The 27474-nt window shown below is 41.9% G+C and overlaps 1 protein-coding gene across 6 annotated transcripts in view; it reads right to left on the bottom strand.

Annotated features, from left to right (window-relative positions):
* MDM1 (Mdm1 nuclear protein) overlaps window positions 1-21833 on the bottom strand; it is a 35589-nt gene extending 13756 nt beyond the window's left edge. The window contains exons 1-9 of one of the 6 annotated variants that reach the window (XM_048835844.2): window positions 21147-21833; window positions 19455-19569; window positions 14733-15106; window positions 14153-14287; window positions 12535-12714; window positions 9402-9541; window positions 7418-7517; window positions 1562-1600; window positions 999-1174 (exon numbers count right to left, since the gene is read on the bottom strand). In XM_048835844.2, coding sequence (XP_048691801.2) covers window positions 999-1174; window positions 1562-1600; window positions 7418-7517; window positions 9402-9541; window positions 12535-12714; window positions 14153-14287; window positions 14733-15106; window positions 19455-19569; window positions 21147-21509 — 1622 coding nt within the window. In that variant the 5' untranslated portion in view covers window positions 21510-21833. Of the gene's footprint in view, window positions 1-998; window positions 1175-1561; window positions 1601-7417; window positions 7518-9401; window positions 9542-12534; window positions 12715-14152; window positions 14288-14732; window positions 15107-19454; window positions 19570-21028; window positions 21080-21146 lie in introns of those variants that run through there. The other 5 variants (XM_048835842.2, XM_075124372.1, XM_075124370.1 and 2 more) reach the window with 5 other exon arrangements.
* Between the last annotated feature and the right edge of the window lie 5641 nt (window positions 21834-27474).

Genomic DNA, 27474 nt, shown 5'->3' with positions numbered 1-27474 from the left:
CCCCCACCCAAGGTCCCACCCCCTACCCAACCCTCCCTGCTCCCTGGCCCCTGACTGCCCCAACTCCTATCCACCCCCCCGCCTCCTGACAGACCCCCGGGTTTCCCACGATCCAACCCCCATTCCCCGTCCCCTGACCACCACCCCCAGAACCTCTGATCCATCCAACCGCCCTGACTGTCCCTGGGACTCCCTGCCCCTTATCCAACTCCCCCGGTCCCCTTACCATGCCGCTTACCCTCGCCTCCCCCGCTGCAGCGGCGTGGCTCCGGCGGGACCTGAGCTCCTGCTGCTCGGCCAGAGGGAGCTCGCAGCCCCAGTGGCAGGAGCTCAGGTCCCGCCGGAGCCACGCCGCTGTCCAGGGCCACTCCTGGACGCGCCACGCTGAGGCTCTGGGGGATGAGGGAAGGCAGGGGCGGGGGGAGCCTCCCTGGCCGGGAACTCAGGCGAGCCGGGCAGGACAAGCTTGCCCACCCCCGCATTAGGGTGTGCCTGGGCTCACCCGACACACCCCGTACGCATGCCTATGGACACAACTGTACATGACAAACATAGGTGCTGGAAGTAGGGGTGCTACCGCACTCCCTGACTTGAAGTGGTTTCCATTATATCCAGGGTTTACAGTTTGGTTCAGTGGCTCTCAGCGCTCCCACTATACAAATTGTTCTAGCACCCCTAATGACAAATAAAACACTGGTGAACCTACACAGGAGTGTGTGAGGACTGCTTGCCAAGTGAGAAGCAGGCTGCGGGGGAGCATATCCTATCTTGTTCCTTCAGTAAATGAAGTCAAACTTCTTATTTGGGTTCTCAACACATTACAATAAAATTTTAGTAGAAAAGTATTTGAAATTCCATCTGCTTTAAATACATTCATGCAAAGTCTTGTAAACATTAGGGATCTTAAAGTTGTGTTAAATCTCAATTTACTTTTTAAAAATTTCAGTTTTTAAAGCTACAATTCTACATTCCCTTCACATCCAGGATAAGCACCTTACCCAGCTAGATCTAGAGCTCTGATGGTGTTGCTAACGGTTTCTTCTGAACTGGAATTTGAGGACACGTCCCAAAGTCTGTTGTTATCTGAAAGAATCTGATTCAGATGATATCGAGAGAAGTGGGTTCCCTGTACTCGTTGCCTGTAAGCCTCCGCTTTCTCTCGAAGTTCTTTCACCTGCACATAGAGATGTCACAGGGTACATTTGTTTGATATTTTAAAAATCAGTTAAGTTATTGTGAAGTATTATTTGCGCTTGCTAATGCTAATTACAGTAGAAAGGCATGTTACACACAGAACAGGACCAGTCACAGCAAAAATACTGCAAGGTGCAATAAAAGCAAAAAAACAAAAAGTTAAGCCAAAATAGCAAATGTATTTATTTAGAAAGCATGTGTTTGAGCAGTCAAGCTAATGCATAGTTACCGATCACTTATTCAATAAGCATGAAAAAATTATGCAGCATCTATGGACAAGTTTAGTGCTGGATTCTATTTCTTCGTCAATGTTCAGAAACCATGTAATTGTTCCAAGCATTAAAACAAGAACTTAGGTGCAACCAACCTCCATATACCACATGTAATTTAGGATGTTTTGAGAATCCTAGGGGGAGGAATACAGAAACAGTCTTAATATTTCTTTTCTACGACATGACGTTAACATAACTACTGTGTGAACCATTGTAAAACTGTCACCGTAGCACTATGCTGCCTCCTAGAGATTAGGTACAAAAATGTTGTAATCCGTTATATTTTAGCAATATTTTGCATTTCTTGCAGTGATGCATTTAAGCATCTAAGTCTAACTGATCACTTTTAAATCCATAACTTCTGAACACTTCAAGGTGGATGTTTAAGTCAATAGACCTTCTCATATGTATAAAGTTAAGTATGTGCAAATGTGTTTGCAGGATCAGGACCTTAGACTGAGTTCTTTGACACTGCAATAGTCATTTGCTATACGTTTGTACACCACCTAGCACAATGGGGAACTGATTTTGCAAGGGGCCTCTAGATGCTACTATAATATCAATATCAATAGCTACGGCATTCATGCTAAGATACCATCACTGTAACATCGAGGTATGAGATGGAAAACATACATTTTAAGAACAGTAAGAAATTACTTTTGGCCTTAAAATATAAACGTTTTAACTCCTTAGTTTTAGTCATTATAATGCCATAATAATATTGCTAAAAATATTTTCACAAAATTAAGAAATTAGATTGTGAGAGCTCTCCCATTTCTCTCTCACACACACACATACAATCTTGCCCGCCACCCAAACACTGTTTGCTAATAAAAAAATCTTGCTTATATTTTTATATTCTTAAGAATTATACAAGGTCCCTGATAGCAGCAGTATTATTGCTATACTGATACTGGCTCATGAAAAAGGTTAATGGAAATGCAGGAGAATAATATAATGGCTGAGAACACGCATGCTTTTGTATTAAATCTCAACTAGTTTATTTTATTTACCCTTCATTCATATATTAGATTTCTCTGTTTATCTGCTGGAAGAATTATACTAAGGGGGCAAGTTCTGCCTTCTGTTTTACCCATGTAATCACAGTGCAGACAAATGAATAGAGGAGTGAAAATTCACTGGGGTTGCATTGATGTAACTGCAGACTTTGGCTCACTGGGCCTCTCAATTTAAAAACAAACAAACTATTCTTTGAGAATCTGTCATTTAAGACTACAGCATGATGATAATACAATGAAATTTGTAAGATTATTCAGTTTAAGCAGAGGGATGAAAATTAATGATAGTTGATAGGCTGAACTGTAACAGGCGGATATAAATTCAGAGCAATAGGACTCTGCATGGGAAGGAAAGGCATACTGAGAATGTCTGCCTCCAGTGAATTGTGAAGTACAAAGAACAACCAAGCTCTTTCAATGACCCAGGAGCTAGCATTATCTCAGCAGGACACAGACCCTAGACAGTCCTACTGTGATTATGAATTACCTCACATTAATTTTTTAAAAGGATAATTCAAGGCGATTTTTATTCTACTGCTGAAAAATAACCCTTACTAATACATCTTAGAACAAAAATAACAAGGAGTCCTTGTAGCACTGTAGAGACTAACAAATTTATTTGGGCATAAGCTGTCATGGGTTAGAACCCACTTCATCAGATGCATGGAGTGAAAATACAGGAGCAGGTATAAATACATGAAAGGATGGGGGTTGCTTTACCAAGTGTGAGGTCAGTCTAACAAGATAAATCAATTAACAGCAGGATACCAAGAGAGGAAAAATAACTTCTGAAGTGGTAAGAGAGTGGCCCATTACAAATAGTTGACAAGAAGGTGTGAGTAACAGTAGGGAGAAATTAATATTGGGGAAATTAAGTTTAGGTTTTGTAATGGCCCAACCACTCCCAGTCTCTATTCAGCCCTAATCTGATGGTATCCAGTTTGCAAATTAATTCCAGTTCTGCAGCTTCATGTTGGGAGTCTGTTTTTGAAGTTTTTTTGTTGAAGAATTGCCACTACCATTCTAAAATATATTAGAACAGTTTCCTGGAAGCAGTCACTATAGCTAAAGCTATAATGAGACTGTCATTATAACCCTTGTTTTCACATGCTTTAGAACATCTCTTTTGGGGCTGAAATAGTGTGGTCTCAGCTCATAGGTGAACGCTTTTGCAAAATTTGAGAACAGCTTCAGGTGTTTAAATTACTAAAGAGTGAAAAAACAGTTTAGTTTATGGGGGTGTGATGATGTGTGAACCCCTGACTGACATGTGTGTGCTGGCAAGGACCCCCATACTGTAGATACAGTTACACCAGCAAAACTGCACTTTTGCTGAGGAGAGGCTTGAATAAGCTATGTGGCCGACTGACAATATCTTGAATAAATCTCATTGAATTAAGAAACTTTTTTGAATTTGGTTAAACCTTATTCAATTAAGGTTAGTACCTTTGGGCTACACTGTATTAAAAATGCAATTGTGTATGTGCTATTGTGGCACTATAGGTACCTTCTCTAGTAGGAAGGGGGATGCTAATGTACTTCCTCCATTATCAGCCCTTTGAGGCGACCTCTCTGCTAAGATGTACATACACTAATTCAAACTGGATTCTCCAGGGAACAACAGAGCAGGTATAAATACATGAAAGGATGGGGGTTTTTGGATAAACACCCTGGTTTTAAACTGGCTCATGGCCTTCTTCCTGATCCAGCAAATGGAGAGGATTCTTTGTCCTGAGGGCCCTTATTCTTTGGGAAGAGTTAAAAGGACTGGATCTATTGAGGCCTCATAAATCTGGGTGCTTGTTCTGAACTGAAGCTGTGATGAACTTGTAGCCACAAGCAGTCCCTTTGGATGTCAGAATCCATGTTAGGGTGAACTCTGGTAAACTTATTAGCATGCATGTAATTTCTTTTATTTTTAATATATTTTCTCTGTAATGTTTTTTATCTTAAGAATAAAGTAGGCTTGCATAGGAAGTGCTGGGTAATACCTTATAACTGTAGCAATTATACCTATTAATCGTCTCTGAAGAGAAAGCAAGCATGTGTCCTTGAGCAACCTGTCTGTGCTGGGGATAATACAGTGAAGGCAGAGAACTGTGTATGCTGGAAATACCCCTGTTGGGAGGGAGAGAGATGCAGGTCTTCACCCAGAAAGGCATCAACTGGGGATCTGGAAGCCTGAGAGTGGGTCCCTTCGCTGCGGAAACACAGGTGCAGTTGCCATGACTATACTAGCAAAAATGCAGTTTTGTCATTATATTCTGCGTCCGCTCTAGGAGCACGTTGCCAGAACAGAATACTGATATAACTATTAGAGTGGTAGCCATGTTAGTCTGTATCAGCAAAAATAACGAGGAGTTATAAATAAATTTGTTAGTCTCTAAGGTGCCACAAGGACTCCTCGTTATTTTTGCTGATACAACTATATTGGTAAAACCTTCAGAGTGTAGATCTGACCAAAGGCCTGGGAATGGGGATATAACACTCAAGGAAATAAATACAGGCATGACTGGCACAGTTTTGTTACACTTTTTAAATTGGAGGTAGAGGTAAAGTAAGAGGAATGGTAGGAATGCGGGAACCTATCTAGCTAGAATCAGCAAGCAATGTTTTGTAGATGTCAGAGCAGAGGCCAGTTTTAAGGAGAGATTTGACAGAGTTAAGATAGTAGTTGTATAGATCTTTTCATGGAACTTTTCCACATGCATCCAGGATGGCATGGAGAAGGCAGGGTGGTGGCTGAACGGAGAAGCTGACAGGGTGGACAGTAAAAGCTAGCGTTGTTGGCAAAGTGACAGTGGTGGATGACAGCATGATAAATTACGAGATCAGCTAGGCACAAAAAGTCTAAGTTGTGAAGGACCAAAGCACATTTGTGTCACTGTTTTTTATTTTCTTTTTTTTGGAAAAGGAGGGGCGATTGTTTTGGGGGTTTTTATTTAACTGATCATAGCTTCACTTTTTCTTTCAGTTAGGGATTTATATTCGTCTCACTGATTTGCAGAAATCTATTTCTCAGATGGTGGAAATCTTTTAAATTGCAAATGTATCTGAAATATTTTATTCGGTTCTATTTATTATTTGTCACATATGGCCTGATCTTGCAGGCCTTAACTCAAGGAAAACTAGTGGAGAAGCAAAGATCAGGTCCATAAGAGTTATTAACTTGTTTTAAGTCCTTCTTGTACCTTTTCTCCTGAAGCTTGGTAAATTCCCAGCTTTAACTTACTTTTCAGCCTTTACTACTTCAACTCATTTTTAATTAGTTAAAAGGTATAATAAAAATAACTGCAAGCCTCCCTAGTGAAACTATTTCAGAGACAAAGGGTTATATTGTATTCTCATTTCATTGTGTGAGGATATTAGTCAGACACAGTAATAAGAGCCAGCAAGATGAGAACACCCCTCTAGAACAGTGGTGTTGGAACACTTTTTATAGTGGAAGTGCTCAAAGCCATTGAACCAAACTGTAAACCGTGTATATGAGGGAAAGCTACTGCACCCCTGCTCTAAGAGCTATATACTGCTCTCTGTCTACATGCAGAACTAGTCTGATATACTCTCAGGTGAAGTATAAATCAGAATCTGAATGGCAGAGCCCAGTCAAGGAAGATGAAAGGGAAAGTTAAACAACTTTTGAAGTATACACTATAAAAATATACTGTCATAAGTAAAAGAGAATCTGGTGGAGAGAAGAGTGAGTGAGTGAGTGTATAATCCTACCAGTTTTGTTTTGAATACTTCATCATGGAACCTCTTCGTTCCCATGTGACTTCCAACTAGCTTTCTCTGTGACTCCCCATAAACAAAAAATCTCCTGGGGAAGGCCAGGCTCAACTGGAAACATACGTCTATTGTCCTAGAATGTGGGAATTTGCTCATTTCCCTTACTCTCTAATGAAAGGCCACAAACATTTACCTCCTAAAACTCTCCACCTCACCCCAGTAAGGATCACTATTGCCTGATAAGGCACAAAGTAGTTCTCCATTAACAGCAGCTTCATCCATGATTTTGATAAGTACTGCATGATTAGACTAAAAAGTAGTAGGAAAAAAGATTCTAGCAGATAAACATTTTATTTCCTTGTCCTCACCCACCCCATAACCAGTTTGGGTCACCTTACAGCCACACACTATCTCAAACTCCTTCCCTGGAGTTTTTAGTGTTACCTTCACAATATCTCAAATCCTACGGGCATGGGAAATCGTCATCTGACAAAATGGTATTTCACTTTAAAAGCAAAGGGTTTCCATAACACTTGCAATCAGAGTGTGCTCAATAACTTAGAAATTCCTAAAATTTTAATTGTACTAAGCTGAGGTTTAATACATACCAAAACTAAAAAATACTGTTTGTTTTTAGTCCTCTTAGGTCCTCATGAGTTTGGTTTCACAGTAATTATTATGAGGTTCAATTGTTCTAAAATTTTACAGTGACACATCTCAACAAATTACAAAATTAGTTCCCCATATAATACTATATATACACATTTAGGCAAAACATATCTTTATCTCAACAAAGCAAAGTAAACTTGCTTGGTATAGCAAGTGAAGCAAGGGGTCGGAATACAATTCCTTTTCACTCCCTCTGCATTAGTGTCTTTGGACGCTGACTCTGCAAACACTCAGAATGAGAGGCCTTTCCCACAGACCATCTCAATTACATTTCCACTCTGGTTTGATCATAACTAGTTGGACCCTACCTTCTCAGCATGTCCTAGGCACAGAAATCCCACTGTGGAGTCACAATGTCTGCCCCATGGACCACACAAAGATATTGCAAGGATTTGATAGAATGGAGTACCTTGGGGTTGGGCCCCCTACAAAGGGGGTGAATCCTGAATTTCCTCAATGGGAGATGAGGACCCTCAGCACCTTGCTCACTGGGGCCCTAAAAGAATGCTTAGAAAATTTTATATGGATACTCACTTGATCTGGTATGTTTCTCCTGATACGTGACCAAGCTCCATCTTTGTATAAATATTGAGCTGGGGACAAAAATTTTGATCTATATTCAGTGTTCACCTTCCTAGAACATTAAGGGGGGAGGGGGGGAGACAGTAAAATTTTATTTTTTTTGTTTATCATCTAGGAGACTGTTTAAAAACAAATTTCATAATTACATAAATATAATTATAAGTGCTCTTGCACAGTAAAAGCTGCATGACAATTAAAGATGAATTCCAAAGCCAAAACTTTGAAAAATGTGTGCCTCAAGTTAGGCATATTTAGGCACCTAAAGAAGTACTGTGATTTTCAATAGTGCTCAGCACTTACTAAAATTAATTAGTCTTCACACATTTCCCCTCATGTGAAATATACAAACATATAAACATATACTGAAATTAGCTCTGTCTACCTAAAAAATTGCTGAGCAGTTCAATCATCCTCTTTTAATCTTGGCCCAAAATACAACTAACTTCATTTTCAGCATAAACGTGAAATAACCCTTTTGTCCAACACCTCTTCAGGAATACAGACTATAAAAGGCAAAAGTTAAAAAGTAAAATTAACCCAGTATATATTAATATGTAGGAAAAATTCAGTTGACATCTCTCCTAACTTTTGACCAGAGTCCTGTTTTCCCTTCCCTGAAACTGACACAACTTGGTCCCATATGTTCTACTAATGACGGTGTGACTGAACCAGCTCAAGAAGCAACACTGCAGCGCATCCACACTAGTCATTCTGTTTCAGGAGTATATATTGCAAAGCATTGACACATATCAGATGCAGTTTCTTTCTATCAAAAGATAAGTGTTGTGTGTTTGCATGTGTTCACAATTTGGATTTGCTCTAGTAACTGCTTTGAATGCTTCTGTCCTGCACAAATAGCCACTGTAGAATCATGAAGGGCAGCGGCTACAGTCTTACAGAAAGCAGATACCATGGCAGAGGATCACCACCCTTCCCTCAAAAGCCACTGCCAAACTGACTCTGAGCCTGAAGGCCGAAACACTGACAACCAAAGAGTTAAGGAGCCTAATCTCATTTTATTTTCATTTATTTTTCCATGAATAAATTGCATCTGTTGCCTTTGTGTTTTTTCTTGGTTTGTAGCAAAACAAACTTATCTTCCAAGGTCCAGAGACAGGAGTGGCCCAGGCTTAGACAGAAGACACAGAGCCACCCCATCCCAGTAAAACCTTAAAGAAAACAAGTGGGTGAAGGAGCACAATAGGGAGGCACATGGATTTACTAGAGAATGAAGGTGATGGGGTGGATTGTACGTTTCTGATTAATGTCCATTTTCTGGGGTTTTCTCTTTCTCAGATCTTAGAAGCATAGGAGCTGCTGCTTTAAAAAAAAATTAAAAAGTGTATGGACTGCCAAGGCAATCCTGGAAATGTAAGTAATGCTGAGAGGCAGAAGGTATATGCAATACCCATAGCATCATCTGACTAACTCAGTTTTCTCCATGTTTTTCAGGTGACTCTATGGCTCAGGAAAGTTTTCATGTTAATCTTGTGTGCCTTCCTATGATGAGGCATGGCGGAAACTGGGCAGAGCAGAGAACAACCAAGTACCTCAAGGCCAGCATGCAACCAGTAAGTGAGCAGCTTGACAGGTGACTGAGTTAGCAGTCTACATTTTCAAAGCAGTCACTGAAAGATAAACAGCAACAATAGGGGACTGGACTGGGAGAACTAACCGAACTCCTGCTTTTGTTTCCAGCACTACACTGGTCCAGCGTGAGCTGATGAAGGATGAAGCAGTGTTTTGGTTTATCCACAGCAAGCACAATCACAATGCTAGTATGAAGTTGAAAAAAAAGAGGTATGTGGACAAAAGGTGTTAGACAGATATGCTAAGGTAATGCACTTGATTCCAATGTCAAAATGATGAATGCCCACCACACCTCACAATATTAGGGTGCTGAATACCTAAGTTCAGTTTTTCTATACATACATACCCAAGACTTGTATGTAAAGAGCGGGGCTTTTGAGTAATATGTTGTTTATTTTTTTGTTTGGGTGGTTTCTGTTCTGTTTCTGATTTCCCTTGTTTTGGTGAATCTCCCGCTGGCTTTAGGAATGTTTCTTTCCTTTCATTCTAAGGCAAAGATAATTTTAGAAATACCATATTAGCTAACAAACTAAACAAACTCTGTAAATGCAAATTCTATGTCACACTAGCCTTTTTTTTTTTTTTTTTTAACATTTTAAATGATAGAATCATAGAAATATAGGGCTGGAAGGGACCTCAAGAAGTTATCAAGTCCAGTACCTTGCACTGAGGCAGAACCAAGTATCCCAAAGCCATCCCTGACAGGTGCTTATCCAATCTGTTTTTTAAAACCTCCTATGATGCAAATTCCACAACCTTCCTGGGAAGTCTATTTCAGAACTTAAATACCCTTATAGGTAGAAAGTTTTTCCTAATATCTAATCTGCATATCCATTGCTGCAAATTAAGCCCTTTACATCGTGTCCTACCTTCAGCGGACATGGAGAACAATTGATCATAGTCCTTTTTATAACACCCCTTAATATATCTGATGACTGTTCTGAGGTCTCTCCCAGCCTCCTTTTCTCAAGACTAAACATGTCCAGTTTTTTTAACCTTTCTTCACAGGTCAGGTTTTCTAAACCGTTTATCATTTTTATTGCTTCCCTCTGAACTATCTCCAATTTGTCCCCACCATTCTTAAAGCGTGGAGCCCAAAACTGGACACAGTCTCCAGTTGAGGCCTCACCAATGCTCAATAAAGTGGAACATTTACCTCCTGTGTTTTACATATGACACTCTTGTTAATACATCCCAGAATTATATTAGCCTTTTTTGCAACTGCATCCCGTTGTTGGCTTATATTCAGTTTATGATCCACTATAACCCCCAATCCTTTTCTGCAGTACTGTTGGCTAGCCAGCTATTCAGTGCACACTAGGGAACTTTTAGTGTACGCCAGCAGGGTCTACATGGCCAGTTAGTCCACACCCGCATGTTGTGCACTAACACACATGTAGACAAGCTCTCATACACATATTTAATGTAATCTCTACAAGACAGCAATGTTAAGCTTGCTTGTTTTGAAAAAATCTCAAAGCCTGGAAATGCCAATATTCAGGTTCCTACTGCAACATTCACTCAGCCACATCATACATCCTATATACTTTGTGGAATACATTTAACATAAAACTACACATTTAATAAGAAACCACAGGAATAAAACAGCACTACACCTATGCAAGGTGGCTAAGTTAATACTGCTATATAAATCTTATCTTTGTATTTCTGAAATTTAAAAAATATGGTACATCTTTAATGTTGCACTAAAGTAGGGGGAATTTTTGTATTTCTTCTATTATTTTGTGAGAAAGCCCCTAAAAGTGACGTGAGAAGAATTTTAGGATTTTTTAGAAAACTTGGCTTGCGCTCTTTTTTGCTGCGTTGTGATTTACAAAAGGTTTGAGGGTTTTTCCCCTGTTCAAATTTTTCATTTTTCCTGCTTGTTTTTTACCTTAAATCTCAGCTTTGTCACATGTGGCTATCTGGTTTTGCTGGAGGCTCTCAGATATATATTGCAAGAGCACACTGAACTGAAGGGGCGGGTGTGATGAATCTTTAGAAACACACTGTTCTCCAAAATATATATTCATCACTGAAGATAAATATATATAAAAAAATGTTTCCGACAGCGTAACTAAAAATTCCTTACTCCTTCATTTGCTCAACTGTCTCTTCTCTTGTAACGTTATAATTTTACTTACTTCTCCTGTTCTCTTCCAGGGTACACTATAACCTGTATTTCCAATGTTTAAAAATAAGCAGAAAACTTAAACCAAACCCCAAACTTTTCAGACTTTCTTCATACTTGCTAGAGAAGCAAAACAGAGGGCAAAAGCTAGTTTATCAAGAAACAGATATGATGGACTGAACAGAGTCCCATCCAGACCTCATTACTGAAGGATGCATAGCCTACTCTGTAGGGCTTTAAAATGGGTAAAACAGTGAGCAGCATACTAGAAAAATCTTGTTTATCCTACGACTGTGCAAAGTAGGTTAGATTTTACGTAGTTTGGAACTCTCAGCCAGACAGAATACCATTATTCCAGTGGATCTGAATTTAATAAAAAGACTATCGTCATGTTCCCTGAAGGCTGTGTCTACACCGATATTTTTTCTAAACATTTTCTACTACTGGTATAATTAGTTCAGCTCTGCTACCAGGAAAAAAAGCCCGTCACTACCAGTGTTCTTACCATAGTGTATTCTAAACCAACTCAAGATGAATTGGTGCCAAACCTGCACCAACAACCCACACCTTCTCTCAACTTCAAGTGCACTGGTGGTAGTGCAGCTGAACTGGCAATAGCAATGGTTAAGAAATCTTTGCAAAAATAATTTAGTGTATGCAAGACCTAAAAGGTAGTTGACTGCTGTCTGGGCTTTACAAAAGACATCCTAACGTTTGAACTAGACACTGGAATCTGTCTACACTACATGGTGTGCTATCAACTTAAAAAGTGAGTTGAATAAAAGTTACAATCCCTGCACGCATTTTTTCTTTAAGTGTAACTATAGTCTGAAAATTGACTGTAAAATTGGTACCTTTACACAGACTGGATTTGTTCCTTGTACATGTTCAAATGCATAGCTTTGGAGTTTTGTGATTACAAAAAAATTATTGCTTTTTACTCCTGTTAGACTTGGAGAACCAACACACTCAATAGAAAGTTAACTGAATTCTACTCCTTGTTGGTCATCAAGAGACTGCACAGGTGCCAAGCAGGGCATAACTTGCCTGGCAGAATCCATATTGCTAGCAGCAGTACACAGAAAGGAAAGAATCTCAGAGCCAAGCTAAGGATTTGGGTTGGCAGTTAGCAAAAAGAAAAATCTTTTATTTTGGAAACTGAGCACACTTCACACAGAAATCACAGAGACAAACCCAGGGAGCCTCACAATGTTATTTTTAGAGTCCTTTTTTAGAGCAGAACCATTCCCAATGGACTGCAATGTCAAATGTAATAATTATAAAACTTAACAGAAAAAAACACTATAAACAGACTACTGAAATACCATTCAAAGATGTATATGAATACCTTTCTTTCAGGGGAGATATTTACTGGTGCACATACAGGAAATTCTCTCTCTTCCAAATCACACTTCAGTTTTGGTCCCATCACTGGAGGAGAAACTTTGAAACTTCTCTCATATTCAGTTTCAGGGATAATTGTGGGAGACTTAAATGGGGGAATGGATTTACTTGTATTGTGAATAACCTTTGAATTTAAAAAACAAAAGAAGTTAATTTCCTAACCTTAAAGTCAAATTTTCAAAATTAGTTACCTTAGTGACTCCTCCAATATGCACACAGAGAAGCAAAGGGTGAACAAATACTGCATGAGGAAAAGTTACCTATTAGATTTATAGGCTAAATGGGGAAATTACTTAATTTCAGTAATTATTTTTCAGTTTATTCCTTTGCATGAATGTAATTCAGAGACATTTCTAAGTCTAGACCCAACTACTTTTCCTTATTTGTGACTTTATTTTATTTTTTCTAAAAGAGCATATTTTCTTCGGTTGGGGACGAAGGTAGTTGGCAAATCTTTGCAATTCACCTTTAGATTGGTATTCAGGATCACAGATTTTTGAAACAATACACGATAAAACCTACATTACAGCCTGTCGGTAAGTACTGATGGACTCTTTCATGGTTTAAAATAAGGCTCTTATTGCACAGTAATTTGATCCATTCCTTTTTCTGCAATTAATTCTGTGTTATAAACGAAGATGTAATAGTCAAGCAAATTCTACAACTGGTCAGACCTGATCTTCCCACAGATTATTGAAACTTAAAGGACACGCCATATGCCATAGAGATAAATTTTCCTCAACTTTGCTATATGGGCTTGGATTAGAACAATTATCTTGAGGTCAAGATAATTTGGGCATTCTTAATACACCTGTTTAAGGATCAGGTATCTCTACTACTGTAATATTCAGATGTACTTTTCATCAGGTTGTTTACAGATATAAGTCAGAAAGTCAAGATACAATACTCTGTTAATAACACTAGAATCTCATGATAAAAATTTCAATCTTAAATCCTGATACTGCTAACACTTTACATGTGTATAACTTTACTATTCTGAGTAGTCCCACTGATCTCAAATTTGTAGTAAACAGTAGTAAATTTAAACACACGTGTAAACATTTGCAGGATCAGGGCCCTTACACTGTATGTTTTTGGAGTAAACTTCAAAAGAAAAAAAACCTTACAGCTTCAGACTTCCTGTTCTTTGCAATGGAACAGCTGTTTTAATGAGCACCAATTAGGAGAGCATCGTACGGATTAGTAATAAAATCTCAATGAAAAGGAGTGCTCTGTGAAGTCTTTCATAATTTAAACAATGTGATATTACAACACCTACCTATTATTGAACTGATCCTGCAGACTCTACACAAGCAAAATTCCCACTGAAGTACATAAAATTGCAATGAGAGTTTTGCTTGCATAGGGGGAGGCAGGATCAGATCCTTTTATAAGGGATCATATGTGAATTAATGGGCTTTTATATATTATAAAACAAAAGTGGCACTGTAAATAACATACCAATCTACCATAACAAAATATAAGGAAAGTATTGTAATTAAATGACTTTATTGACTGATAAACTAAATTATATATTTACTTTTCAGATTCTTTAAAATTACCTGGTCAGCTGCAAGCATTGGAGAGTTTTTTGGGGGGGTTTTCCATAAAAACTGCCTTTGATATTCAGAATTTCTGGGGAAACTATTTGAAGGTGAAATATTCATGCCCGATTTCTTTTGCAGGACTCTGTGAAACTGTCAATGAATCAGAAAAATCTCCACTTATTGTTCTCCTCTACTTTCTGTTGCTGCAATTTTCTTTTAACTAAGCTGTTATAATCCACATCCTTCGATCAGGCCAACTAACTGAATGAAAGATACGCTATCTCATTCTCGACAATATCTTGGAAGACTACAAATCATGGGCTAAATTCTAGTTCACTTGAAATAAATGGTAAAACTCCCATGGACTTAAGTGGAATCAGAATCTGGTCCTAACAAACAGCTCTTCCAACATAATGGGGTCTTAACATAGATTAACATCAAAATACAGAGTTGCATAGAGACAAAGTTATAAGAAAAAGAAGAAAGTTTTAAGCATGAAAGCTTGCTTAACTGTATTTAATTTACTGTAATAGTCACATTATTAACTTCAACCATAGACTATAAGAAAGGGAAAAGTTTTTCTAATGATCCCTACCCCATTATCCATTTTTTCTAAGTGCTTTTTTGGAGATACAAATACTGCTTTCTGGTTCACTGGAGTTGCGGGTGGCAACTTCTTCCTACTGTTTTCTGCAAGGGTGATGGCTGATTCAATCCTAGAATCTGCAGAGTGAGACCGAATTTTTTTAGGAAGCCTGGGTGCTTCAGGTGTTTCAATGTTTTCCAGATTTCTATCATTATCGTGGTTATCTGTGTGTGACTCTGCAGGCCCAGTGCCTTCGAATTCTGGTGCGTCGTCCAAATATCCCTCCAAATCGCTGTCCCCTCTCCAATCAAAGGACTTTGAAATCTGTGGGTTGAAGTAAGGCACCCTTCTCTTGGAAATGAAGTTTGGCTCTCTTGTGATTCCTGCAAAATATGCATTAAGCTTGAGCACAATAAAATAAGTCTATTAGGATTTAAAGACACTGGAACACAAGATCAGAATGTTAACATACTGGGATGAGAATCTGAATATATAACACTAGATTGATTTTTAATAAATTTTGTAGATCTTTGAGCAAAGACAGTTTACAAACTATGGGCCTGTGAAATGTTGAGCTCTTACATACATGCTGAGTGCCTTTAATTCCCAGCTGAGTCAGTGGGAGATGTGGGTGCTTAGCCTGTCACAAGATCAAAAAGAAAAGGAGTACTTGTGGCACCTTAGAGACTAACCAATTTATTTGAGCATAAGCTTTCGTGAGCTACAGCTTACTTCATCGGATGCATACCGTGGAAAGTACAGAAGATCTTTTTATACACACAAACCATGAAAAAATGGGTTGTCATAAATATAAAGGGAAGGGTAAACCCCTTTAAAATCCCTCCTGGCCAGAGGAAAAATCCTCTCACCTATAAAGGATTAAGAAGCTAAAGGTAACCTCACTGGCACCTGACCAAAATGACCAATGAGGAGACAAGATACTTTCAAAAGCTGGGAGGAGGGAGAAAAACAAAGGGTCTGTGTGTCTGTCTATATGCTGCTTTTGCCGGGGACAGACCAGGAATGGAGTCTTAGAACTTTTAGTAAGTAATCTAGCTAGGTATATGTTAGATTATGATTTCTTTAAATGGCTGAGAAAAGAATTGTGCTGAATAGAATGACTATTTCTGTCTGTGTGTCTTTTTTGTAACTTAAGGTTTTGCCTAGAGGGATTTTCTATGTTTTGAATCTAATTACCCTGTAAGGTATCTACTATCCTGATTTTACAGGGGTGATTCCTTTACCTCTATTTACTTCTATTGCTATTAAAAGTCTTCTTGTAAGAAAACTGAATGCTTTTTCATTGTTCTCAGATCCAAGGGTTTCGGTCTGTGGTCACCTATGCAAATTCGTGAGGATTTTTACCAAACCTTTCCCAGGAAGTGGGGTGCAAGGGTTTGGAGGATTTTGGGGGAAAAGATGTGTCCAAACTACGTTTCCCAGTAAACCCAGTTAGAGTTTGGTGGTGGCAGTGGATATTCCAAGGACAAAGGATAAAATTAATTTGTACCTTAGGGAAGTTTTAACCTAAGCTGGTAAAAGTAAGCTTAGGAGGTTTTCATGCAGGTCCCCATATCTGTACCCTAGAGTTCAGAGTGGGGGAGGAACCTTGACATGGGTGTTTACCACTACAAAAGGTTTTCTCTCCCCCCACCCCACTCTCCTGCTGGTAATAGCTTATCTAAAGTGATCACTCTCCTTACAATGTGTATGAGAATCAAGTTGGGCCATTTCCAGCACAAATCCAGGTTTTCTCCCCACCCCCCCACAAACCCACTCTCCTGTTGGTAATAGCAACAGAGACAAACACCTACAAGATCTCTATCAAGCATTCTTACAACTACAATACCCACCTGCGGAAGTGAAGAAACAGATTGATAGAGCCAGAAGAGTTCCCAGAAGTCACCTACTACAGGACAGGCCTAACAAAGACAATAACAGAACGCCACTAGCCATCACCTTCAGCCCCCAACTAAAACCCCTCCAAAGCATTATTAAGGATCTACAACCTATCCTGAAGGATGACCCAACACTCTCACAAATCTTGGGAGACAGGCCAGTCCTTGCCTACAGACAGCCCCCCAACCTGAAGCAAATACTGAAAAGCAACCACATACCACACAACAGAACCACTAACCCAAGAACCTATCCTTGCAATAAAGCCCGTTGCCAACCGTGCCCACATATCTGTTCAGGGGACACCATCACAGGGCCTAATAATATCAGCCACACTATCAGAGGCTCGTTCACCTGCACATCCACCAATGTGATATATGCCATCATGTGCCAGCAATGCCCCTCTGCCATGTACATTGGTCAAACTGGACAGTCTCTACGTAAAAGAATAAATGGACACAAATCAGATGTCAAGAATGATAACATTCATAAACTAGTCGGAGAACACTTCAATCTCTCTGGTCACATGATTACAGACATGAAAGTTGCGATATTACAACAGAAAAACTTCAAATCCAGACTCCAGCGAGAGACTGTTGAATTGGAATTCATTTGCAAATTGGATACAATTAACTTAGGCTTGAATAGAGACTGGGAGTGGCTAAGTCATTATGCAAGGTAACCTATTTCCCCTTGTTTTTTCCTACCCCTCCCCCCCGACGTTCTTGTTAAACCCTGGATTCGTGCTGGAAATGGCCCACCTTGATTATCATACACATTGTAAGGAGAGTGATCACTTTAGATTAGCTATTACCAACAGGAGAGTGGGGTGGGGGGAGAGAAAACCTTTTGTAGTGGTAAACACCCATTTTTTCATGGTTTGTGTGTATAAAAAGATCTTCTGTACTTTCCACAGTATGCATCCGATGAAGTGAGCTGTAGCTCACGAAAGCTTACGCTCAAATAAATTGGTTAGTCTCTAAGGTGCCACAAGTACTCCTTTTCTTTTTGCGAATACAGACTAACACAGCTGTTACTCTGAAACCTCACAAGATCAAGTCGTACAAGCCTCTTTTGCAACTTCCAGTGTAATCAATGGGAGTCAGTGAGCATAGCTGAGGGCAGAAATTTAACCCGCAGCCACTACAAAGATTAATTTGGCTAAAATTATCAAATCATCAATCTGCACTGGCCAAGCATGGCATGGAACTTCCTAAACTACTTATGTATGTTGCATAGGTGCATTGCTGAATAGGTTTTAACCTCACAGTCACTGGAGAGCAGTAACCTGTCACCATATGCGTAATAACATTCTGCACAGACACCTGCAAAGATTTCTTCTTTCAAAAAAAAAAAAAAAATCTTCGAGAGTAGCCTTTAAAATAACTTAGTATCTTTAATACATTACACAATATTTTTAAAGCTTAGGAAACATCTTTCCCTATTTACACAAAAAAGAGACCCTGATTATCTGAGATGGTTTTAAACAATTAAAAAATAGCTGATTTATGTAAGATAAGGAGAACAAAATTAGTCATTTTAAGAGGGAAATGGGTGGTTAAACATATAGTAGTTAAATAAAGTGTGACAACAGAATCCTGCTGGAGAGTGTTAAACAACTAACAAAGGACTCTATTTGGCTGAGATGAATAGTTACAGAGTATATAAACTAATCTGTGAGGAACTAGGGTACAGCTGGAAAGAGAATATACTGTCTTTCAGGCAGAAGGTAGCATATTAAATGTCAGATGCATAGAATGTTTGGGCTACAAAGCATATAAATGCCAAAAGTAGTAATGTAACATTTGGAGGAACACTGGGAATATGGCAGAATTAAATTTTCAGCACTCAAGCTGACCTAGCTGTTTGTTTGGATAAGTGTTATGAGTAATTCTTAAATTGCCACAATCTGTTAAGAGAAACTATTAAGTATGCATTTCAACAGAAAAGAGCCAAAAGTGAGCCAAACATTATCAGTCAGTGGAGACACCAATCTGTGTCTGTGAGTAGTGTTCCAAGGATGTGTGTGATTAAATGTGATCAGACAAAGAGGTGGGCATATAAAATGGAAGCAAAGGTCTGGGGGAGACATAACCTAAGCACAACAAAAGCGATGAAAACAGATGGCTTTTTTGCCAACCCACATGATTTTGAGTCTTGTGATATCTGATGGTTAGCTTAAATCCCTAGCTCCCAGAGGCATGTGAATAGATGAGAATCTTAGTTTAAAGTTTCTAGCCCTCACGGTTATGGAAAAAAGCTTGAAAATGTGACAGTTTACAAAGGCTCAAATCAGAAGGCAATAAAAATTACCCAATTTTTTTAATTGAGATTTTAGCCATTTCTGTGACTTTGGGTCTAAGACATGATTTTTGAATGTTTGGGGTTAGTAATACTGGATTCAAATATAGAGTACATATTAGTGTACTCTAATATGTACACTCTGCAGACTATTTCATATCTATATCCCTTCATTAATCGCTTATGCCTATTCACTAGTTCAAACTTTTCCTACTCATCTTTTGCCTTCCACTTAATGTGTGGCCTCTTTTGTCATCTCTTCCCATTCCTGCCTCTGTCTTGTTTCATGCAAAGAGTAATAGTGCCTAATTATTTTACTAGAACTAATTTGCTTTATTACCTCCACCCTGTACCCCTGCAATACAACCCATCTCGTGCTAACTCTGTGCCTATGTTTAGAGCTGGACAAACACCATTGAATGACATGTACATTTCTCACTTTAGATAAAAATGTAAACTAGTTCACTCTCTGCAAAACTTGGGCTCTGTGCAAAGATGATGTATGAGTTATGGCAGTTATTTCTAATAGCTTACCTAGTTGATCAGACCGAAGTCCAGCCCTTGAGGATTTTTGCTCTCGTGAAGGGTTACAAAACTCTGACAGATCTGACTTTTTCCATTTGAAGTTCCTCTTATATTCACTCAATCCCTACAGCAAATGGACATACACTGTGAGTAGTGCCATTTTTCCACCTATCTCCCAACAACAGATCTCCCAGCACTTAAATATCCACAGGCACATTGTAAAGCATAATCGGTCAGATAAGCAGGTAGGTACCTCTGCTTCTAAAACAATCTTGATCAAAGTAAGCAAAAAGTTTTTGTTCTGTTTTCTGACAGTAATGTCAGAAACAGTGCAAATACAAAGTCATTTCACATGTCAAGGATACCATCTAGAATGTGCATATTATTTTAAGTTTTAACTACACTACATTTTTAAAAATAAATACTATGGATCCAGTTCATCTCAAATTATTCCTTGGATCATATTTGTCTGAATCAATCTTCTTTGGAGCAAGAACCTTATTTTTCTACATATTCTGCTGAACACCTCGTACATCTCTTGTACTACATAAATAAGAGCGAGATGCCACATCCCCTTAGTTCGTCTCAGTTAAGAGACCTGCTACTGGATGAGCACCCACATGCCACCCCCATCTTGTGCTAGCCTGGTACCACACTGTACCTGTACCAACACGCAACCCTCCTCCTGTACTCTACCCCAGTGCCCACACAAACGATTCTATGCCACTGCAGTGCCCACACAGATCCTGCACCATCCGCCTATCCTGTACCATCCCCCCATCCCGTGCCAGCCTAATGCCCACACAGGTCCTGTACCATCCCCCCATCCCATGCCAGCCCAGCATCCACACAGGTCCTGCACCATCCCCTTATCCCCTGCCAGCCCTGTGCCCTCACAGGTCCCATACCATCGCCCCTTCCTGTGCCAGCCCCGTGCCCACACAGGTCTTGTAACATCCCCCATTTCCTGTGCCGGCCTAGTGCCCACACAGGTCCTGCACCATCCCGTGCCGGCCTACTGCCCACACAGGTCCTGCACCATCCCGTACCAGCCTAATGCCCACACAGGTCCTGCACCATCCCATGCCAGCCCAGTGTCCACACAGGTCCTGCACCATCCCCTTATCCCATGCCAGCCCTGTGCCCGCACAGGTCCCGTACCATCGCCCCTTCCTGTGCCAGCCCCGTGCCCGCACAGGTCTTGCAACATCCCCCATTTCCTGTGCAGGACTAGTGCCCACACAGGTCCTGCACCATCCCGTGCCGGCCTACTGCCCACACAGGTCCTGCACCATCCCCCCATCCCGTGCCAGCCTAGTGCCCACACAGGTCCTGCACCATCCTCCCCCATCCCGTGCCAGCCTAGTGTCCACACAGGTCCTGTACCATCCCCCCATCCCATGCCAGCCCAGTGTCCACACAGGTCCTGCACCATTCCCTTATCCCATGCCAGCCCTGTGCCCGCACAGGTCCCGTACCATCGCCCCTTCCTGTGCCAGCCCCGTGCCCGCACAGGTCTTGTAACATCCCCCCATCCTGTGCCGGCCCAGAGTCCACACAGGTCCTGTACAATCCTCCCATACCCTGGCAGCCCCGTGCCCACACGGGTCCTGCACCATCCCCGGCCAGCCCAGTGCCCACACAGGACCAGGACCGACCGGCCCTGACCCCACTCCACGCAGCTCATCACCCGCTCCGTGCCTGCTTGGTTCGCACAGCGCCGGTGCCCGGCCGGACGGCGCGGGGGACAGGCTGGAGACTAAGCCAGGGCCCGGGAAGGCTTGGCGGGCGGCCGCCCTCACCTTGAAGCGCACGGGCATGGCGGCGGCGGCGGCGGCGGGGCCGCTCCGGGCAGGCGGCTGTAAACACTCCCGTTTCCCTGGCGAAGCCCCCGGCCCGGCTTCCCTCCCCCGGCGCCTGCGCGGGGAGCCGCCCAATCAGGCGCGGCAGCCGGCTTCCCCCCGCGGGGCGGGGCGGGGCGACAGGCCAGAGGAGCCGCAGCGGGAGCGGAGCCCGGCGTCCCCACGCCTCGGCTGCCAGGCAGCCGGCCCGGGCCCTGCCCATCCGCGCGCGGGCTGCCCCTGCTGGGGGCTGCTCCGGGGAGCCCCGAGCGCGAGGCCGGCGCCCAGCACCCAGCACGAGCCCGCTGGCTTCCCCCGCCGCGAGGCGGATGGTCGCTCCGTGCGGGGCTTCTGCTTCCCCGGGCTGGCTCCTAGCTGGGCCTTCCGCCGCTCGCCGCCACCCCGCAGCGGGTCCGCTGGCCCGGTGCTGAAGGGCTCCAGGAGCGGGCTCGGCCCCAGCCGCGCGTCGCTGGTGGATCGGTGGGGAGGGGCTCGCTGTGAGGTGCGGGCACACGCGCCTGCTCGCTGCTGGGAGCGGTGCGGGTACGTGGCGCACCGCTCCCAGGGAAGGCAAGGCGGAGAGGATCCCAGGGTGCCCCAAAGAGGAGCCCAAGGCTGCAGGTGCCCAGGAAGGGGAATGAGCTGTGCTGGTACAAGGTGCACTACTAGTGTCCACTGTAACCGAGGCCAGGTGTACACTATAAATAGGGTGACCCGGTGTCCCGATGTTTAGGGACAGTTCCGATTTTGGGGTCTTTTTCTCATAATAGGCGCCTATTACCCTCTACCCCCTGTCCCGATTTTTCACACTTGCTGTCTGGTCACCCTAACGATAAACTTCCATTGGTATAACTGTCGGCTGAAAAATTCACACCCCTGAGCAATACCTAATCCCCATGTAGATGGGGCTATGTTGACTGGAGAGCTTCTCCCCTCTATATAGCTACCGCCTCAGGGAGGTGGATTAACTACCCCAGTGGGAGAACCTCTCCGGTGGGTGTAGTAGTGTCTTCACTGAACTGCTACAGCGGTGCAGCTGCATCAGTGCAGCATTTTAAGTGTAGACCTGTCCTGAATTCGCACTAGGGAGTTACACCCGTTTAACTATATGGGTAAAAAAATCACATCCCTAATCTGTTAGTTACTTACATCAGTACCAAACCTGAAAGTAGGTTTTAGAGAAATAGAGCAAAATTGTGTTTCATGTCTTTCTGAAGCCTGTTTAGGCACTGTGCCATTACTGTTCCTCCACTCTTTGCAGCCATTCACTGACCCTTATGGAGCCAGCAGACCTTAATCTGTCTCCTCCCAAATCTCTGCTCAAGGCTCACTTCTTTTGACTAGCTTTCCACTCCTAATCTCCATTGTGGCAGTATGTGTGCCTGATCATACTGAATTAAAAAAACATGGTATAGAGAGGCGCAAAACACTAGAAATATTAAACAAGTTTTATGGAGTATTTTACATACCCTTTCTGTCCTCTGCTGTTGACCCTCTCCACCTTCGTACCTAGCATGATCTGCTGTTGCTATTCACTGATTTGTCTGTGTAGTGTAGACTAAGCTTCTTGAGATAGGGATCTTATTGTCTTTATGCCTGGAAAGCACTATGCGCTCCAACTGAAATATGGCCTATTCCAGCTCCCACTGATTTCACCGGAAGTTAGGTGGGGCCAGGCCCTGTATAAAAGGTAAATAATAATCATTCCTCTGCAATTTGTTGATTGGTGTGAGGTGATGGGGAACTTAATAACTAGCTTATAAACAAAATAAAACATTTGTGTATATTCAAGGAAATAAAGGAGGAAGCGATGTTCTGCATTCCAAATGTTCAGGAAGTTTCACATCTTGTATTAAGGGATATCAAAGGCCAAAAAATCCTAATGTTGATATGTAATATACCGGTACCCATTGGATATTTTTGAAATTGAAACCATGGGCTTCACTAAGTCAGACAACTTGATTTGCTGCTGTTATGGTTCTTTGTATTGTTCAAGAAGCTCCACCTCGATACACTTCCTTAAAGAGCCAATTAAGTGGCTAAAACCCATTTATCTCTCTGTGCATTATGTATGGCCTCCTATTTGTCAGCAGGTTCCTTGTTCAAAATGCAGACCTCCAAGTGAGAGCTGATCTCTGTTTCCTCAAATATATTGAAACTGGATCGAAACATCACTTGCATTATATCTGTCAAGACTATTCCCAATTAACCAAGTTATAGACACAAGCCCACTGGCTGCTGATGGACTCTTAGGGACTCAAAGGGATGGTGGGTTTTGATCCTTTGCTTGGAGAAGCAGTTATAACATGGCATCACCTCCCTTAGTTATCTTCACCACCACCCAAAAATATATTACAGCATATTTCTTTACTATGGATTTCCCTGTTGAATAAAATAAGGCGCAATAAGTTATCCTGCAGGAGTGAAAAACATATTCCTGTGCAGACATTGGTCACATTTGAATCATGGGAATACCACCTATTCCTTTACAGCTGTGTGTGAGGAACGGCTAATGAGGAGGAAGTCCTGCAGCAATAAATCCAACACTGAACCTCCAGAGTCCTCATAATTGTTTCTGTAATGCTATTAACTAGGCAACTGTGTTAGGCTTGATGATGCAAACTATCTGCCTCTGAATAACCCATAAACATTAGTGAGGAATAAAACAGTTATACAAGGTAACATAATGTAATAGTGTTGAAGCACTCAGACTAGTCAGATATTTTATGTGCATGCTGTAAATGTACAAATGGTTTATAGTCTTACTCGATCCAAATGTTCAGAACAGTAATATACATCCCAAAACTTATGGAAATATGGTACTAAAACTGTGGAATACATTATGCCTATAATATTAAATGGATCAATGTGTTTGTTGCATAAAAATAGTCTGTCACTTAGGGGACTATATATGATATACACAAATGGTTTGTTTGTACGATTATTCCCTGGCTATCTTATTACATGACATAATGAGGTGGTTTTGGACTTGTAGATCTGCTAATACAAGACACTTTTGCCTTCCAAGCATTCATCAAATCTGAACAACACATCCTTTTATTTCCTATGATATACACATAAGCATTTTATTTTGTTTGGACAATATTTATTACAGATTCTGATGGATTCTTTTCCTCCCACTGAATCAACAAATTCAGCTTTTGTGATTGAGTCCCACATAAAGCTCTGTTTTTATTTGTTTTGGTGTGTGTGTGCATGTGTCCTTCTCTCTTTCTCTAAACCTGATGATGGATATTTTTCTGGTTCAAATTCTTTCCCCCCAACTCACCCATCTGTTTGCCTCTTGGCATCACTGGGTCCCACTGCATATCCTGACCCTTGCCTTGGTTCTGTGCTGACCTATCTTCTGACCTTAACTCTGCCTCCAGGGTCCTGATTTCAATAAGCTTTGCAAGTGCTCAAAGCCTCCCAGCATTTGATCCATTAATAACTCTGGCAAGATTTGTGATTAAGTGTGCTGAGCTGACCTGCCTTTCACTTGCTTGTTAGACTTTTGATAGCAAAAAGCTTATCATCTTTATTAGGAACATAGGGATCCCTTCATAACTCTATTATCCATGTTGCTTATAAGTTACAGATAACCTTCTTTAAAGAGAAATTCACAGATCAGTTCCACAGAATTATTTTTTTTACATGGAAGTCCCTCTTGCCATCACTCAAAGGCTCCATGTCTCTGCAATCCTCCCTCCAGCTAAAGAGGGCTAGACACAGCTTGCTCTGGAGCCTGTCAGTTCCACTCCATGTGTCAGCCTCAGGGGGTCAAATGAGACATGTTCTCTTCCTCCAGAGTCTGTAGCCTCCAGCGCTTGCTGTTATAGGAGCAAAGGAGGAGCCCAGCTGGGCTGTCCTCAGTTCTATAGTTTAACACTATAAATAGCCAATGTTTCTCAGACAAGCTTGTCAATTTATTTCACATGTCATTTAATAACTACAACTTACTATACGTCATAATTCTGTTTAAGTTGTGGAACTGCTTCACGGGTCATCAGAAACGTGGGTTTTGTTGCCATGCGGGACTGTGGATTCAAAAATAGCTTCCAAAGTCTATAATCCTGGCCTGATGCCTCAATATTGTTCTATGTCTTTGTGGGAGACGTAAAACACCCTCTTCCAACTGACAGATGGTTTGACTCAGAATTTTGGGGAGCCCAATACCCCATCTTTCTGGTTGCAGAAGTGGGCTTGAAGTAAGGATATCCTGGTTCTATTCTCAACTCATCCACTAACTTTTGTGTAATGTGAGCAAGTCAATTGGGTCACCCTTTTTTAAAGTAACTATAGATTTGGGGTGCCTCCATTTTTAGGGTGGCCAACTGAAGACACCTTGGCTCTGATCTGGAGTGCTAAACGCCCATAACGCCACTGAAAGTGAGAGAAGTGTTCAGCACCTTTTAAGAGATGTACTGGGTGATAATACTTATGTACTCTTGTAACATACTTTGGTATCTGTGGCTCATCCATTTTTATTTCTAAAGTATGTCACACCAAGAAGAGCAGAACTGGTGTTAACAGTAGAGTCAGTGCAAGACTGGAATAAAGAGGAGGTGGGTGAAGTTGGGATGATCTGGCACCTTAAGGGTAGCGGTGCCTAGGAGTTAGTCCACCCCGCATGTGGCATGCTCCCTTTAAGATTTTGGGATGTCTAAAATACAGGGACCTAGGAGACATTGTCAGAGAGAAAATGGTCCAGAGACGAAACAGTGTTTGGGAAGAAATCCCATTACCGTTCCTCTCAAGGCCTTGAACTAGGAGCCTGGCAGAGTGAGCAGGACAAGACTCTGCTCTCTCCCAGCTGACTAAGCTTTAGGAAGGGGACTAGCATATATGCTGCTCTTCCCTCACAGGAGGAGAAGGCTGCCTTGCTGAACCCAACCCTCTGAGCTTGGGATGTAGTTAGCGGGGAAAGGAACCAGCTGGGATAGCTCAGTGGTTTGAGCATTGGCCTGCTAAACCCAGGGTTGTGAGTTCAATCCTTGAGGGGGCCATTTAGGGATCTGGGACAAAAATGGGAGATTGGTCCTGCTTTGAGCAGGGGGTTGAGGTCCCTTCCAACCCTGATATTCTATGATCCTATGAAGGAGAAGCTGGCTAGGTCCTTCAGCTGACCTAAATTGCAACTTCACCTCTGAGGAGGAGAGCAGGGGGACTCCTGCATTAAAGGGGGAGGGACTGGCTGTCTGAAGTGCAATTCTAGCAGGAAAGCTGAGCTGTTTGAGGGAGAAAGTTATTATCTGCCTGATCCACAACCCCAGCTTTAGGAGAAGTGCTGGCGGGACTCCTGTCTTGCAGAGGGAAACTAGAGGGGTTGTGTGAAATACAGCCTCGTGGCTGCTAGAGAGGCGAGTTGCAGTGCGCAGGGAGCTCCTCAGCAGCCAGCTGTGAGGAGCCACAAACTCATGGTGGGAACAGCAGAGTCTGCAGACCAGTGTAAGATGCTGATAAGCAGGGAGAGGTAGGAGTGGCTCAGGGAAGTGGTGAGGGATTGAAGGAAGCATCCTTAACCACCTAAAACAGGATCTATGGGCTGGAACCCAGAGAAGAGGCGGGGCCTGAGTTCTCCTGCCTCTGACCCAGACCAAGTGAGCACGTACAGCCTTCAAGAGCAAAAATGATGAGCCTCAGATGGGGACTGAGGATCTGTTATAGAGTCCGCTAGACTGTAGGTCTTCCTGAAATTTTTTGGACCCTTCTATTAACTGCAGAAGGGGACTGGACTGAGAGGTGACCTGGCCAGAGAGCTAAAGAGGCTTGAAGTAGCAGACGCTTACAGAACAAGGTGGACAGACAAGGGTGTGTTATACTGGCAGAACCCTGCCATTCAGAGTCCTGGCACAAGAGGCTGCTCTGGCAGCGAGTATTCCCTATGACGTAGGACAAAGTTCAAATGTGTATGGTGTACCATGCTACAAAGAAGTTAAGGGCTGGCCGCATTTCTGAGTACTAGAAGAATGAGGGAAGTAAGACAGCTAGTGGTGATATGTCATTTATTGTGCTAATGTTTGCCTTGGGAGTGCAGCAAAACAGCAGCTGCTCATACTCCATCAAATGAGCACATACACAGCTTGTAGCTATGAACTCATGATCACTGCTTCTGTGGGAAGCACTGAGCATTACTATGTGATATTCACACAGCAGAGTGTATTCTCTCATTACCCTTCACATGAGTC

The sequence above is a fragment of the Caretta caretta genome, chromosome 1 (assembly GCF_965140235.1).
Source record: "Caretta caretta isolate rCarCar2 chromosome 1, rCarCar1.hap1, whole genome shotgun sequence".
Lineage (NCBI taxonomy): Eukaryota > Metazoa > Chordata > Testudines > Cheloniidae > Caretta > Caretta caretta.
Note: the sequence above shows the minus strand (reverse complement) of the source record. Positions and strands in the feature narration are given on the sequence as shown.